Below are 16,745 nucleotides of genomic sequence, written 5' to 3' on the forward strand. Positions count from 1 at the left end.
CAGATGTGTGACAGTGTGAACAGCGAAACACACGTTAAGTGTGTTTCGCTGTTCACACTGTCACACAGACAGCACATCATACATAGCGAAAATGTAATCGATTAATGGATCAACAGAAATGCTCCAAAATGTCTTGGAATAAACTGGCATCTCCTGTAAACTTCACCACTCTGGTTTTGTGAATGTCCATTCCCAGTCCATTTATATGACAGCTGATGGAGTTTACGTTTAACAGAAGCAGAAAAAAAGGAGGGGATAAGATGAGAGAAGATCACAACTGCAGGTATGACTGGAAAACACATCTTCTCTTTTTCAATACATGTATCTATTTTTCTCTCTCGGTCTCTCCTTCGCTCACTCTCTCTGGCTCTCGCTCCCTTATATATAAAAAACTAGGCTGTAATCTCCAGGCTGTGGCCATGAGATCAATCAAGTGACGCATTCTTCTTTTTTTCACCTTCTTTGTTCTCCTCCTATCAATTTTAATGGCTGAGGACCATCACTCAGAAAAATGTAATGGGACAAGAAGATGGATGGGAACATTTGTAGCATAGAGGTAGAAGATAGGAGCACAGCGCCAAGAGGGGTGACCACCACCAGGCAGGGTGCAGAGGCCTCAGGCCATTCTTCACACACGTGTGCACACACACACACACACACGGTAGGGGTGACCCAGGCAGAAAATTCCCCCATAGTGATGAAACCCATTTGTCAAGCACACACGTTCACACCTGTCCTTAACCACATGCTACATAAACTCACAAACACACTCACACACACCAAACACCAACACAAGAATACACACACTGACCATGCGCTCTCTCTCCACACACTCCACCCACAGCCACACAAACACAAATGTAAAAACATGAACTGCATACTCTCATCACAAACACACACTCTCCTATTCTACACCACGGTCATTCCAGCTAACCACTGCAGTAAAACAGGGTCTATAGAACTGAAAGGGCTCTTTGATTCCTGACAATAGTGGAACCCTATTTGATGCTATATTTCAAAGATTCTATTAGAAGAAACCTTAAGAATGGCAAAAAAACATTTAAGCATCCAGATGTTTCTATACAGAACTTATCATAGTTCGATATAAAACTATTGTCTTTACTAAGGAAACCTTGAAGAACCTTTATATGACACTATAAGCAGCTGTCCTAGAGGGGGCACTCTCCAACACGTTTTCCTGACATTAGAGAAGAGAATGTTTGGGTGGAACCTATGGAACTCCTCTCTAATCATGACAGCCAACAACAACAACAAAAAAAAACGGCCCTCACAAAACACACACACACACACACACACACACACACACACACACTCAGGAGCAGTAAGTGAATGTACAAAATATACAAAACAACTCAGCAGCCTATCACACTATGCTCAGCAGTGTGTATCAGCTCCTCAACCCAGCATCTGCAGTCTCGCTAATTAGTCCAAAAAAGACACACACCAGTGAGTTTAACTCCTCCCAGATGCTGTGTGACACTCACACATGCAGTATGCTGGCAGCTTTCAATGCATGGCAAGTTGAAAGAAAAGAGAGAGGGGCAGGGTATGGAGGAATCCAGTCCCTGTGTCATAAAGACTGTATCACCATAGTAAACATAGATATAAAGTTTTCTTGACATTTAAAACAGTTAAAATGGCTAGTGATTAACTTTAACGTACTTTCAATGTAATCACTTTTTTATCCTAAATAATTCAACTAACCCTAAATAATAGTCTAAAATATGATTAATTTTAGACTGCAGACACACCAACTAATTTCACTGTATGTAATATATATGTAATATTAGTAAAAGAAAGAGGGTAGGAAAGAGAGATTGAGAAAGAGATCAAGAAGGAGAAACATTCATAAATTTCCCATTGGCTGATGGGTCAGGTGAACATGGCCATGTGCCAGTGTGTGTGTGTGTTTGTAGTAGAGAAGGGAGGTTCAAGGGTGGGAGGCCAAGAGACAAAAAGCGCTGTCCAGTGCTGATCTTTCACCAGCCCAGCTCCAACATCTAAACTGCTGAACTGACAGCAGAACTCTATGGTGCGCTGGAGAAGAGGCAAAAAGAACAAAGGTCCAAGCTCAGCAGCATCTCTGCTTCAGTATCAGACCTTTCAGCATAGAGCATCTGTTCCACAAACCGTAACCAATTATTCACTATTTTCGATTCTGCTGTTTTTTCAGTGTTAGGACAGATAACAGGTTCTATATAGTACCGAAAAAGAGTGTAATAGTGGAACTCTATTTTTCAAAGGTTCTTTCAAGAGGTTTTCTACTACAGAGAAGAATTTTCCAACCAGACAAAGGACCATTTAAGCATTGAAATGATTCTTTGAGTTCTACATAGAACCAGTGCCTTGAACTCTTGAAGAACCCTTGACATTTAAGAGTAACTTTGGTATAGTGGCAAATTTGGTATGGTGGCAAATTCCCAAACTTTTACTTTGGATTATCCGTGTGTATGCAGTCAACTTTAGTGTAGACTCGGTTTGAGTGGTACACGCCAAAATGATTCTATACAGTACTGAAAAAGGATTATTTAACTCATAACAATAGTCGAACCCTTTCTGGTGCTACATAGAACCATCTTTAAAGGGTTTGACAAAGAACCATCTGAAACTTCTCCATTATCGAAAAGAGTTTCTTTGCTGTCTGAACCAGGCAAAGTTCAAATGGCTCTAAGAGATTCCATGGTTCTGTATAGAACTAGTTCATTCAGTAAAAAACCCTCGAAGAAGAGCATAGTGTACCTGCCAAACACTGTGTAGAGGCAATAAGATCTTTAAGAATTCTTTTAAACAGAAATATTGTACAGAATGTCCAACCTTACAACCTAGACAGATCACCTGGATACAGTTCATCGTATTCATTAGGTTAAACCTCTCTCTCCTGCTCTCTGTAACCCCCCCCCCCCCGTAGAGATAGGGTTTGAGATGCTGATGTGGCAGTACTCTGCTGCAGAAGATGAGGGATGAGAGTATGTGTAGGATCAGAAGCCGTCTTATCTAACATTACTGGGTTGACACACACCTCCTGCACCGGCACTGCACACAGGACTGTACACAACATGCTGCCTCTGGCAAGCAGAAAACTCAGCTCATGGGGAAGCAGAGAGGTGGGAGCAGCAGCAGGCTTTGTTGTCTGAGCTTAGATTATGGAGAATACAAACCCTTATAAGCTAATATTAATAATAACACATGAAAAGTATATAGCGATTTTTTTAAGAATCCACAAAAAATATAATATTATATATAATGTTTAAATAGAAGCTTAATTGTGGAATCTCAAGATCCATTAAAAGCACTGTCCAAATGTTTGTGGACACCTCCTCAATAAAAACTGTTAAGCTGCACCTATTGCTGACACAGATGTTCAAATGCACACACACAGCTTCTCTAGTCCCTGTAGAGACACACTGCCAAAGAAATAGGACTCCCTGGAGCAGATAAACATGAACCTATTGGCACCATAAAGCCCCCCAGCATTAAGCTATGGTGCTATGATCCAGTACTTTTGAAATGAGTTAATCCAACATTATTAAAGTTGGGAATTGATGGCTTACATTTACATTACTGTATAGGACTGTAATTGATGCTAAAACATAACAAAACAGTCCAATCAAAACCAGCTATGTAAGGTTTAGAAGACATTCTTGGAGCATTCACCCCATGCAAAGCGCTTCCACATAGTACTGGAAAAGTTCTCTGACACGCTATAAGAACCTTTTCTTTATAAAGGCTTTATAACCACTTAAGCATTCGGATTGTTCTGAGTTGCCATGGTTCTAGGCATATTATTATAAGTATTAATGAACCTTTGAAGAACCTCATTTTCAAGAGTGTAGAGTTGCTGCCATCAGGGAGCTTGGGGTTTACATATTTTGATGCAAACTGTATATATATATATATATATATATATATATATATATATATATATATATATATATACAGCACTACAATACAATGCATTTAAGCTCCAACTCTGTCCAAAGCAGGTCTATGAAAGTTCTCAGAATACTCGTGATATGGTATGCTGCTGAAAGGACACGTGGTTAAGAAAGAATCGTTTGAGCTACAAGAAAACATGAAATCTCCTTGTAGGGATCAGTGACTTCTAGCTCTCAGACGATGTTCAGCATCCCCTCAAAACCCTTCACACCAACTCAAAGCCAGTGGACAATGAAGGCAATTAACCAACCTGATCTGCCTGTTTCACACGAAGCACGAAGCGAGACTTTTCACATCTAATTAAGGCTGAGGATTGTTTAATAAAAGCGCTAATGAGTCTGTGATCTTACCATTGAGAAAGAACTTGTGGCAGATATGTTTTGGCTATGTGTGTCTGAGTGTGAGTGTATGTGTCTGTTTGGTTTAGTACACTAAAAATATACATAAGAGTGCCAAAAAGGGTCCTTTTGGAGTGATGCCAAGGATCTTAAGACGACCTTATCTTAAAAATGAGTGCTTCAATTGCTCTGGCTTCTTTATTTGAAAGAGTGTATGGATGTTGTGAGAAGAAAGGTGATGTATAGTCTCTCACAGAGACAACACTCAACTCAATCAGCTGGTCAAATCGTCATGACGTTTGGAGAGCAGAACAAAGATCAACCAGCACCAGTGAAGCAGCTTCAACCACAGTTTTAGCTCAGTTCACACAGAAGCATGATGTTACTAGCATATCGCTGTCCTGAAGGAATCTGGACTCTAAATTGTTTTAAATTTTCACTTTTTGCCATGATGTAAATCTGGCAGTTGTTGTGTCAGAATGTCACGATGAACAGACCAATAGACCACATTGACTTCCATTGGACATTAAGAAGGTTGTTTTTGCAATTTTGGAAACACAAGAGACGATATACTGTAACACTCATCCTTTTAGATGGCAAACATGCAGCCAACATATTAGTGCTTCCACTGGTTAAGGAAAGCATGTAGTGGCAACCAAACCATTTCTGACTCAAAAACATTGAAAACTATGAGAACAGCCAATGCCTGTAATTCTTCAGTAAAGTATGTGTCAGAAATACTAACAACTCTGTATGACTGAGTATGACAGTATGAGATTATCAGTTAGGTTACATGGTCACCCAAGTTGGTGTTGTAGGCATTGATAGCATAAGCATGGAGTAAACAGATATGAATTAGGTCTGACTTACATACAACTGACATGAACAACAGGAGACAGTCTCAATCCAGGTTCAATCTATACCACATTGTGTGTACCACATTATATAAAGCTATTTATGCCTATACAATCTGGTTTTGTTGAAAAGAAATTCTACCTTTTACATGTTTTACCATGTTTGACACAGGTTAAAACAACTGGAACCATGCTTGTTGTAACTCACTGTATAAGCTGTACGTAATTAAATAGAGATGCTATTTTTTTCAGATGCTATTTTCTGTGCTGTCCAGAGACATTACAGTGCTGGAAAAAAAATTAGAGATGTTATTTGAGGCTCATACTAGAACTCCACAAATCCATATGTACACTCTAACCTCAAACTGTCAGAAGAACTGGGTCTCTTCCATTCTATGTTGGTTTAGCACAGGTGTTTGGATACGATCTCTGCTATCCCACCAGGGACCTTCTCCTTGGCAAGAAAGAATTATCACACTTCCTCTCTAAAGGAACAGACACACACACATTCACACACACACACACACACACTGACTCTCTCTCAATCTCTCCCATTTCCTCCTTTAGTTTTGTTTGTTTCTCGGTGTGGACCATTCCTCTGGCACATCTACCACAGCTTTTTCCCCCTTGCATTTTGTTCTTTTTCCTGACAGGCTGTCTGTGTGTGAAACTGAAGACACAATTCTTCTAAATCTCACAAAGTCCCTCTGTCGCTCTGACCAACATAAAGTCTACCTCTCTCGCTCTCTCTCTCTCTCTCTCTTTTGTGGAGCTCTCTCGTCCAGTCCTACCTGCGATATCTCGTACAGCAGTTTGTAATGCTCCTCTCTCTTCTGCAGGGAGCACAGATTGCAGCCCATCCTCGTCGTCACGGATACGCCGGACCACTCTCTCTCGCTCTCTCCCCAGAAGCGCTCGGGGGGGTCAACGTCCAGTCTCTCATCAGTCTGTCCTTAGCACTTCTCCCCTACTCTCCCGCATCCTCCTTCTACACATACACGCATGTACGTGCGCGTGTGTAAAGCACATGAGCAGCTCCAGTCAGAAGCTCATGTGCTGCTGTGTGTGTGTGTGTGTGTGTGTGTGTGTGTGCGAGAGCAAGTGTGCGATGCAATCGCAGCAGAAGCAGCTGTAGTAGTGGTAGTAGTAGTAACGGCAGCCGGAGCAATGTCAGGCTCCGACTTCTCTCCCCCTCTTCTCCTTCACCCGCGCTCACACACACATACACACACACGCTCTCTCTCACTTACACGCCGGTCAGATACACAGACACTCCCCCCTTTCGCTCTCCCAGCCTTCGTTCGCGCTCTGCCTGGACCATGAATAATGATGAGGGAGCAGCCGCATATGCATGAGAGGGGGGCGTGGCCAGGAGAGTAGAAGGAGGCAGGGCTACTTGCTCATTAAGGATCAGCCCCTGTAAAGACAATGAGGCTTCCTTTGTGTTGGCAGTAGTAGAAAGCTCCACTAGAAGGTTTCAGAAGGCAAGGCTGAAGATGAAGTGCATCCGAGAGCATTTGAATGGAACTCAATTACAAGCTAATTTCATCTTATTTGCCACACACTGCTAAAAATAAAGGTGCTTCAAATGGTTCTTTGGTTCTATTGCAATGCTACAGAAGAACTACTTTTGGTTCTGTAAAGAACCCATCGATACACCGATCTTCTTACCCGCTTCTTCCTGGTCAGTCCAGAGCCAACCCAGAATCATTGGCCACAATGCAGGAATATCCAGTAGACATGGTGCCAGTCCATTGCAGGGTTCCATGAGATGTCTACATAAAGAACCATTGAAAGGTCTAAACATTTAAAGGTCAAAACATCACTTTATGTAAAGGTTCTTCACCAATTTAAAGGTTCTTCACACTCATCCACTCATCTCTATTACAAACATGGTTCTTCATAGAACCAAAAGTGGATCTTCCTCTATGGCATCCCTCAAAGAACCCTCTGAAGCACCTTTATTTTTAAGTGTGCAGTTGTTTTTATTTACCCCACACAGCTGGAAAGACACATCATCCAATAGAAGCCCTCCTGGGGGAAGAAAAAGGAGCCTGCTCTCTTATTTTGTTTGATGGATGAGATGGTTAGATAAGGGGTGGGAGGGTGGGGGGGTGAATATAGCAGGAATTGATTGGATACACTCACTTTAAAAGAAAAGGGAAAAAAAAAATGTGGACGCAAACTAGGTCAACCTGCTATAGCATCAACCCTCACAACCTGCCCTGAGCCACAGACTCCGGATTATAAGCATGAAAAGCTCTTGCTTTATATGCAGCGGTATCTCTCTATACTACAGCAGCAGCTTTTGGAAAACTTGCTGAGGCAAACATAAAGCGAACCAAGAGAGCGCTTTAAAAAAAGGACTGTTATCAGAAATCAGCCAAACAGTGGTGGTATTTCCAACAATGGAGTCTTCACAAGAGCTGCAGAAGAGACGGTAATCACTTTAATATATCTCTGACATCTCAAACCGCTCCTCTCTAGTGAACCTACAGCTACAGCGTGCGAATGATAAGAAGGAGCCGGAGTAATTCAGAACGGCACACGCGGGCTGCAGGTGTCATCGGAACAGCATCTCCAGAAACAAGTCAGCAATCAGAGCTGAGGAGGTTCATAGTGGACTGATAATAGCAGACGCGTCTCTCTGACTGAGATAATTACAACACAATGGAGCCACCGTGGGGTACAAATCCAGGAGTGGGGAAGGAATGGTAACAAGCTGTAATTGTTAACAAATTGGCCTTGGAGTCAGGGAGCCACACACACACACACACACACATACAAACCCACACACACACACACAAGAACACACATTTCTACACACAAACCAGAGTTAAGGGTAAATGAGCTCCCATCAGTTGGCTATCAGGCTCTTCCCTCTGGGAGAAAATAATCCGATTTACTGGGCTTTAATTTCGCCACACAGCCTGGGGCCAGGCCAGAAGAGACCCTACAAAAACACCCACAATAGCGTGAAAGGAGCCAGAATGTAAGTTATTGTGCTGTCCTAAGTCCTAAGCCACCTGAGAAAATTCTGTTTAAAAAGAGATAGAAAACTACCTTTATATTATATTAAAATAAACAAGGATAAACATGAATATTCCATATGTGTGTGAGTGTGTGTATTCATGTGTTAGCCTAACCACTTCCAAAGCTCTTCTCAAGGAAGGCCAGTGTTTACGGTTCCCATCCAATAGCTATTTTATCCAATCAGTCCTTCAATCAGGTGAGCAGATCCACACAGTATCTGCAGTTCACAGAAGATAAAATAGTGATTATTCAAATATTAAAGTTGTGGTTGGAAGTTTACACACACTCATCATGGACATGAATGCCATGACAATACTGAATACTGGGCTTTTATTGATTTCTTTAAACTGTCACCCTCAGCTGAAAGGAAATTGATTTGGATGGTCTGGAACAAACCAAGAACCACCAAGGCACAGGCCTGCCATGAATTTTAAGCTGCTGGTCTACAGTCAAGTGAGTTTTATATGTCTGATATGTACTGAGAGGCTGCCATCCCAAGAAAGAAGCCCCCGCTCCAAAATCGACTCCTTCAATCTTGACTAAAGTTTGCAGCTGATCACACAGTCAAAGAAAAAAAACCTTCTGAAAGAAAGATGTATGGTCAGATGTGACAAAGATGTTTGGAGGAGTAAAGGTGAGGCATTTGATCCAAAGATTACTGTACATGTTACTGACTGTAACTGTTAGGCATGTTGGTGGTAGCAACATGCTCTAAGTCTGTTTTGCTGCCAGTGGATACAATAATGAAGGGGAAGAATTCTTCAGCATAACCCTCAGCTAGACCGTTGAAACTTGAACACTATTGGGTGTTCAGACTGGGCAGTGACCCCAGACACAAATAAAAGGTGGTTATGGAATGGATAAGTCCTGACTTCAACCCTTTCGAAAATGTGGACTGTTGGCTACGAAAAGCATCTGGTCAAGGTGCAGGTTGCTAAGGGGCATTTTATTATTAAGTATGCTGTATATATGTTTTTGAGCATGTATTTCTTGTATTAAACATGCATGACACTTAGGTCATTTTCACACCTGCACAGTTTAGTCTGGTTAAATTGGACTCGTTTGGGCAGATACAGTACAGTATACAGTAATCGCACTCAGACACAGACCAAAACAACTGCGCCAAGACCCTTGAGAAGAGGTGGTGACGGCCTTGTCTTAGACAAACTCCGGAGAGCTTCGGTTTGTGGTGAGATCATTCTGTGAAAGAACAGTTAAAAGAAATCAATGAAAGCCCAATACTGCCATGACTCAATGATTTCATAATTACAATTTTATATTATAGCTCTTTCATGTTTAAAAAGATTTTTTTTTTTATTCCAAAAAAAATTAACTATTTTCTTGGCCAGTCTAATCTTTTTGGATGGTTGTGTATCTTTAGCGCATCAGCCAGTCATGATACAGCTTTACACTTGTTCTTGCTACAGTATGCCAGGTACGTAGCCCAAACGACATATGTACAAACACGTGGAAGCAACTGAGCCGAGCATGTACAAAAAGCACATAACCATATAGAGAACACACACATACGCACACACAGATACACGCAAGCCCCTCTAGATTCTTTGCCCCGAAGAAGCACAGAACCCGGGAACAGCCTTTTTGCAGTTGCCAGGCAATACCAGATCCATGAAGTGCTATCCACTAAAGTGTCAATTTTACATCAAAGGGGCTTGTTGTGAGAGGAGAGAGTACAGAGAGCAGGGGAATGATATTGCAGTTCAAGGGCTGCATGCGGCAGTCCATGAACTAGGATTCAATTTCGGGCTTTAGCAGGAGCTACGGCAGGGAGCTTGAAGCATCAGCATGAAAACAGCGACAGCATCAACATGCCTGTTTGTGCTACTTGTACCAGTCACCTCATGATCAACAGCGGCCGCAACATCCCACGTTTACCAATCTATGACATGTATATCGCCTTTATGACCATTGCATCATCGTTTTGTTTTTTTTAAAGCAATGGTTTGTCCCATCTTGATCCAAACTTTTTCCTTTACCCCTAATGAGGTCAATTTGATGAGGCATGCTACTGAGAGCTTGATTACACCTGCCATTAACATGCGTTTTTAGTTTGTTCAGATTTCACTTGTCCACATGAAAAGCCAGGTGTAAACACCCCCAATACGCATTGTGATCGGATTATGATCAGATCATACAAACCACATCCGAAAGTGGTCAGAAATTGATCTAGTCCACATTCAATACAAATGTAAATGGAATGCATAATCTGTGATCAGGTTCTGTCAGGCAAGCGGAAATACGTCTGTCGGAAAAAAATATATGAGTCATATGAGTAATAATAATAAAACAGTCATGGCTTCTCTCCCCCTCTTGCTTTATTGCCATCGCTCTTTCTTGTGTGTGTGTGTGTAAACTTCCCTTTTGAACAAGACAGGAATAAAAGTATAATTAAAAAAATAAACATTTTTTGCTTACTAATTTGATTGCTCAATAAAAGTAGCATCTAAAGAGGCTTCATGCGTCATTTTATACAATGATGGAAAACCGAAAGCTTCAACTGACTCCTCTAGTGGCAGATTCAATCCCTTGAACCCTGGGTTTGGTATTAAGTTATTAATCCTAATGCATAAACTATTGGGATTTATTTGATAACTGTTTGGTTTATCATATGTCGTGGAGTCCCACAGGGTTCTATTTTAGGGTTCTTATTTTATTTTTACTTTATAAATCATTGGTTGTTTAGATCCGCAATTTCAGTTAAATATAACATATAGCAGACAAACACAGTGATATTTGAGAAGTGAAATGAAGTTTATAGGATTTACAGAATATGTGCAATAATTATTTAAACAAAATTACGCAGGTGCATAAATTTGGGCACACAGAAAAATGACATAAATATTTAGTAGATCCTCCTTTTGCAGAAATAACAGCCTCTAAACACTTCCTATAGCTTCCAATGAGAGTCTGGGTTCTGGTTGAAGGTATTTTGAATCATTCTTCTTTACAAAACATCTCTAGTTCAGTCAGGTTTGATGGTTTCTGAGCATGGACAGCCCACTTTAAATCACACCACAGATTTTCAATAATATTCAGGTCTGGGGACTGAGATGGCCATTCCAGAACGTTGTACTTGCTCCTCTGTATGAATGCCTTAGTAGATTTAGAGCAGTGTTTAGGGTCGTTGTCTTGTTGAAGTATCCTGGCGCAACTTCAACTTTGTCAACAACATTGTTCTCAAGAATCTGCTGATATTGACTGGAATCCATGCAACCCTCAACTTTAACAAGATTCCCAGTACCTGTACCTACCACACAGCCCCACAGCACAATGGAACCACCACCATATTTTACTGTGGGTAGCAAGTGTTTGTCTTGGAATGCTGTGTTCTTTTTCACCATGCATACCGCCCCTTGTTATGTCCAAATAACTCAATTTTAGTTTCATCGGTCCACAGCACCTTATTCCAAAATGAAGCTGGCTTGTCCAAATGTGCTTTAGCAGACCTCCAGCGACTCTACTTGTGGCGTGTGCGCAGAAAAGGCTTCTTCTGCATTACTCTCCCATTCAGCCTCTCCTTGTGCAAAGTGTGCTGAATAGTTGAACCATGCACAGTGACACCATCTGCAGCAAGATGATGCTGTAGGTCTTTGGAGCTGGTCTGTGGGTTGACTATGACTGTTCTCACCATCCTTCGCCTCTGTCTATCTGAGATTTTTCTTGGCCTGCCGATTCGGGCCTTAACTAGAACTGTGCCTGTGGTCTTCCATTTCCTCACTATGTTCCTCACAGTGGAAACTGACAGCTGAAATCTCTGAGATAGCTTTTTGTATCCTTCCCCTAAACCATGATGTTGAACAATCTTTGTTTTCAGGTCATTTGTGAGTTGTTTTGAGGCTCACATGTTGCCACTCTTCAGAGAAGATGCAAAGAGGAGAAACTTGCAACTGGCCACTTTAACCTCCTTCTCATAATTGGATTTACCTGTGTATGTAGGTCAAGGGTCATTGAGCTTATAAAACAAATTTTGTGTTCCAATAATTAGTGCTAAAGGTATTCAAATCAATAAAATGACAAGGGTGCCCAAATTTATGCACCTGCCTAATTTCGTTTAAATAATCATCACACTTTCTGTAAATCCTATGAACTTCATTTTACTTTTCAAATATCACTGTGTTCAAATATCAACAGCCAATGATTTATAAAGGAAAATCATCAAAATTATCAGGGGTGCCCAAACTTTTTCATACCACTGTACCAGAGTGAAGAACTGATGTGTGAGTTTACATGCCGAGGCTAAGGCTTTTAGGAATAGATCGCAGACGAGATGTTTGATTTGAAATGGTTATCTGGCGTGACGTGAGGCAAGTATGCAAAGAGTAGGCACGTGGAATAATTTGCACTATGCTAAACCGTTGTCTACACTAACTTCTTTGCTCTAGTAGTTCAATACTAAAAACACTTCAGACTGAATGACTAAATTCAGGGTGTGGGAAGGTTGTGTAAATGCAAAAAAAAACAAAGAAATAGACCACATGCCTTACGTTCATGGAGAACAGTGCTGTGCATGCATATGGCGAAACAAGCTGTCCTCGCGTTTTCTGTCGACATCCGGATGTTTCTGCAACACTAATGTTTGGTTTCTTCCAGCTTTTCTCATTCATCCAGGAACCATCCATCACACGCTAGTTGCCTAAATGGAAAAGAAGGTCCCCTGCTCTCCTTTCATGGGCCTCCCACTGAGCAGGCATGGAGAAGCCATCCGTCCTCACACCAAGGGTTGTATTAGTTGATTTTCTGCTTTAACAGCTAGAGTACTCTGTAGCTCAGGGCAGACAGTCATTCTGTGTGAAATCCAAACACAATGTATCAAAGGTGGACCATGTTTCCAACAATATGACTGCCTTCTCTGTCCAGAGGGATAAATGCTGGCAGCAACTGACCAACCAGGCAACTGACTGTTGCGGCACAAAGTTTGCCAAAAAGAGAGAGAAATGGTGGAATGTAATAATGCTCAATATTAGGACTGTGTATTGGCAAGAACCAGCCGATATGACACCTATCATGATAAAGGGGTTATGATTTGATATACTGTGATACTGTAAACATGGATTTTGTTTGCATTTCTTATTAGATTCTGAAATATTATGAAAAATGGTCATAATATAACAATAAAGAATGTTAAGATTAGATTGGAAGAGCCTCGGGGCTTGGGGTGCTCGGGGTTTAAACACAACACAAAAGAATCACTGTGTCATCAATCTTTGCCTGTAAACTGTTCCTGAGAATGCATACAGTATTGCGGTATGCAATTCTTTCATACAGTCATAAAGTATTATTAAGGGACTAGCCTATGTTGAGCTAGCTCACCTATAGTTCCACCGAGTATCAGACAGCTCAGTGCAGCCGCTGAGTAACTGCTGAGCTACAGACACAAGTGTCGAGAATAAAAACTCGTGACTGAGAGAGAGGAGTTGAGAAACTGGTGTTGGGAGTAACAGAAATGAGTATGAGAGAATTTAGACTTGTGTTTGGACTTATAGTCAGCTAGCACTATGTGGCTAAACACCGCAGCACAGTCCGTGTTCCAGCTAACTGAGGCTCAAATTGCACTAAACAAAAATGTTTAGAAGAGGCGAGTGAATGGTCTTAGGGGTGTATTCAACTGTTTCAGGCACATTAGGTAATCTATGTTTTTAGAGTGTGACATCATCTATCAATGAGCTCCAGCGCACAGCGCCCCCACTCTGTGGCTCTTTTAAATGCACATGGGGAAATAGGCATTTACATTTACATTTAAGGCATTTAGCAGACTCTCTTATCCAGAGCGACTTACAAAAGTGCTTTGCTATTTAGCCAAGAAAAACCTCAGCTCGTTTTAATAGTCTAAATATATATATATGTATATATATATATATATATATATATATATATATATATATATATATATATATATATATATGTATATATATATATATATATATATATATATATATTATTCGCCCAAGTACTCTCGGAAAAGGTAGGTCTTCAGTCTGCGTTTGAAGACAGCGAGCGACTCGGACGTTCGGACACCCAGGGGAGGTTTTTCCACCACTTCGTTGCCAGGACAGAAAAAAGCCTGGACGCTAGTCTTGCGTGGATTTTGAGGTGAGGATCGGCTTTTGAACATTGCCATCAGGTACGGAGGGGCTGTTCCGTTCTTGGCTTTGTAGGCCAGCATCAGGGTTTTGAATCTGATGCAGGCAGCATGTAGTCAAGTCTGGAAGTGACGAGAGACTGAACGAGCACATGGGCGGCCTCACTAGAGAGGAAGGGTCGAATTCTCCGGATGTTGTACAGGAGAAATCCGCATGATCTAGTTACGTTTGCAACATGACTTGAGAACGATAACTGATTATCCATGACTACACCAAGGCTTTGAGCTTCTGTAGAAGGAGTGACCAGTGAGTTCTCAAAGGAGATGGCAACTAGATAGGAAAAGAAATCAGACACATCAGAAATACCAGTGAACACTTCTAAATACTGCAGTATATGATATTACCGTTATACCCGACCCTAGTACCTATCTATATTTTTCACACCACAACTCAATGTAACGTTGGGATCAATGAACTTTGGTATTGAATGATTGTGAGAGAAAGATAAAAGAATTGTATGTCGGTGAATTGTTCTGATTGACTCATTTTAATGAAAACTGTGGAACCTATGTGGGCTTAAAGACCAAGCAATGTCTTGTGAGCAGAAACCAAACCAATTGATTTAAAGCTAGACCAGTGATCCAGGCCAAAATGTTGTGAAAATAAGATTGTGACAAAACTGAAGTTTGGGAGGAGGAACATCTCATTTCTAATACCCTATAAATATCCATCACATTGCACCTCATGACCACCCCATCCTATCTGAATCCTGTCTCTGTTCACCAAAGAGAATGGTCTGGCCCTTTACTCCAGCCCTAGAGTTCTTACCCCATCACACAACACAAGCTCATACTACAACCATATATTGTAAGCAAGATCATCTCAGTAAAAAGTGAAATATTTAAACGTAATGTTTTGATGTAATGGTTCACGTAAAGCACTGCTTCAATGGAAAAACACCAACAACACTCTTTTGGACTCCCAGCATCATCAGGATTTCAGTTCACAACCTCCTCACAATAGAGGAAGGCTAAACAAGCTTCATCACTCAGTCCTATTTAAATTAGTGATGTGCTTTCTGATTAATTTTCACAGACGGATGTTGAATGAATAGCAGAGGTTTCACCCTTCAGAGGAGCTAATAAGCTAACAGAGCTCAAATTTGCTGAACCACATAATGATGTCTTGTTGTCTTCTACATGAGATCTTTTCACCTCAGTGGATGAAGTATCAACATGTTAATTTATCAGAAACATACCATCGCTGTATCTGCAAAATGCCAGCTTTACAGAAGAAGGAAAAAACATCAATGGAAACCAATGTAGAAAGATTTTAATTTCTATTTTTTTCTTTCATTTCTATTGATACACTGATCATACTTTAAATACAACTTTAAATACAAGCAAAACTGTCATATGCTACAGTTCTGTTAAAGCAGCGTTATGGAGAAACTGGTATTTAGTGTTCCTGGGCTCCCCCTACAGGTGGATGCTTAGAGCCCCTTTCCCTTCATGGCACATGTGAATTATTACAAGCTGGGAGATACAAACCCACCATCTGAAAGTGAAAGAAGCATGTGAACTGAGGGGGTAGAGTAGCATTACAGGATTTTACACAAATATGACTTGCAGCATTTTCACAACTGTTGTCCTGCCTACTCACCAAAGTTACATAGTGCAGTTAGCAGCGTGCCAAGTCCACAGTAGCAGTGATAGAGACGCAATTCTCTTTATCAAAAGCCAGCAGATCGCCAAAGTGATCCTGGAGCTGTTATTTTAGGGTAAAGTTGTGTTTTAGTGCTACATAGAGCTCCTTTAAAACATAAAGTCACATGGTAGTGATTTCAGTATTCAAGTAGTGACACCTCAAAAAGGTAACTCGAGAACCCGAGTACCAATGCACATCCCTAGTCTACTAAACCTTGCAAATGTTATTGTATCATCAAGCTATTAGAGCACATCTACATCTCATATGAGTAATAAATGTCATATGGGTAATAAAACACTATGAGAACCCAAGCTTTCTCCAGCTCACATACAGTATAATACATACCATCTGTGCAACTATGAAGAAACACTGTATCACTAACCCAGTGATTTCTCATCATGTGGGCCTTCTGAAGTGACTCAAAGTCAACTGTCTGTGTGTGTGTATGCCATCAAATCAGGCCACGTCGTTTATGATGCTCATGTGCAGCTAAACTCCAAACGCCTTTGCACTGAAAAGAACAGAAGACTGGCTGTAAACATTTTTGGCAAAAAGTGTCAGTGAGGTTGTTTATATCCACGCTGCTCGCGGCTGGCTGTTTGCTTCAGCTGTGGGCCTCCAACACAGGATTATCGCACAGCCTCAACATTAACGATCAACTTCAATACGCACACACAGTCCCATCCTGAGATCCTGGAACACTGTATGCTACCAAAACAAAGAGCAAAAGTGACACCATCTGCAAAAATCCACAT

The 16,745-nt window shown here is 41.1% G+C and overlaps 1 protein-coding gene across 1 annotated transcript in view; it reads right to left on the reverse strand.

Moving 5' to 3' along the window:
• The window catches only part of LOC140549002 (PDZ domain-containing RING finger protein 4-like), a 69,458-nt gene extending 63,004 nt beyond the window's left edge, over nt 1-6,454 (reverse strand). The window contains exon 1 of the mRNA XM_072672205.1: nt 5,941-6,454. Within this exon, the coding sequence (XP_072528306.1) occupies nt 5,941-6,009 (69 nt within the window). The 5' untranslated portion in view covers nt 6,010-6,454. The remainder of the gene's footprint in view (nt 1-5,940) is intronic.
• Nucleotides 6,455-16,745: the final 10,291 nt, after the last annotated feature.

This window comes from Salminus brasiliensis, chromosome 2 (genome assembly GCF_030463535.1).
Source record: "Salminus brasiliensis chromosome 2, fSalBra1.hap2, whole genome shotgun sequence".
Taxonomy (NCBI): Eukaryota; Metazoa; Chordata; class Actinopteri; order Characiformes; family Bryconidae; genus Salminus; species Salminus brasiliensis.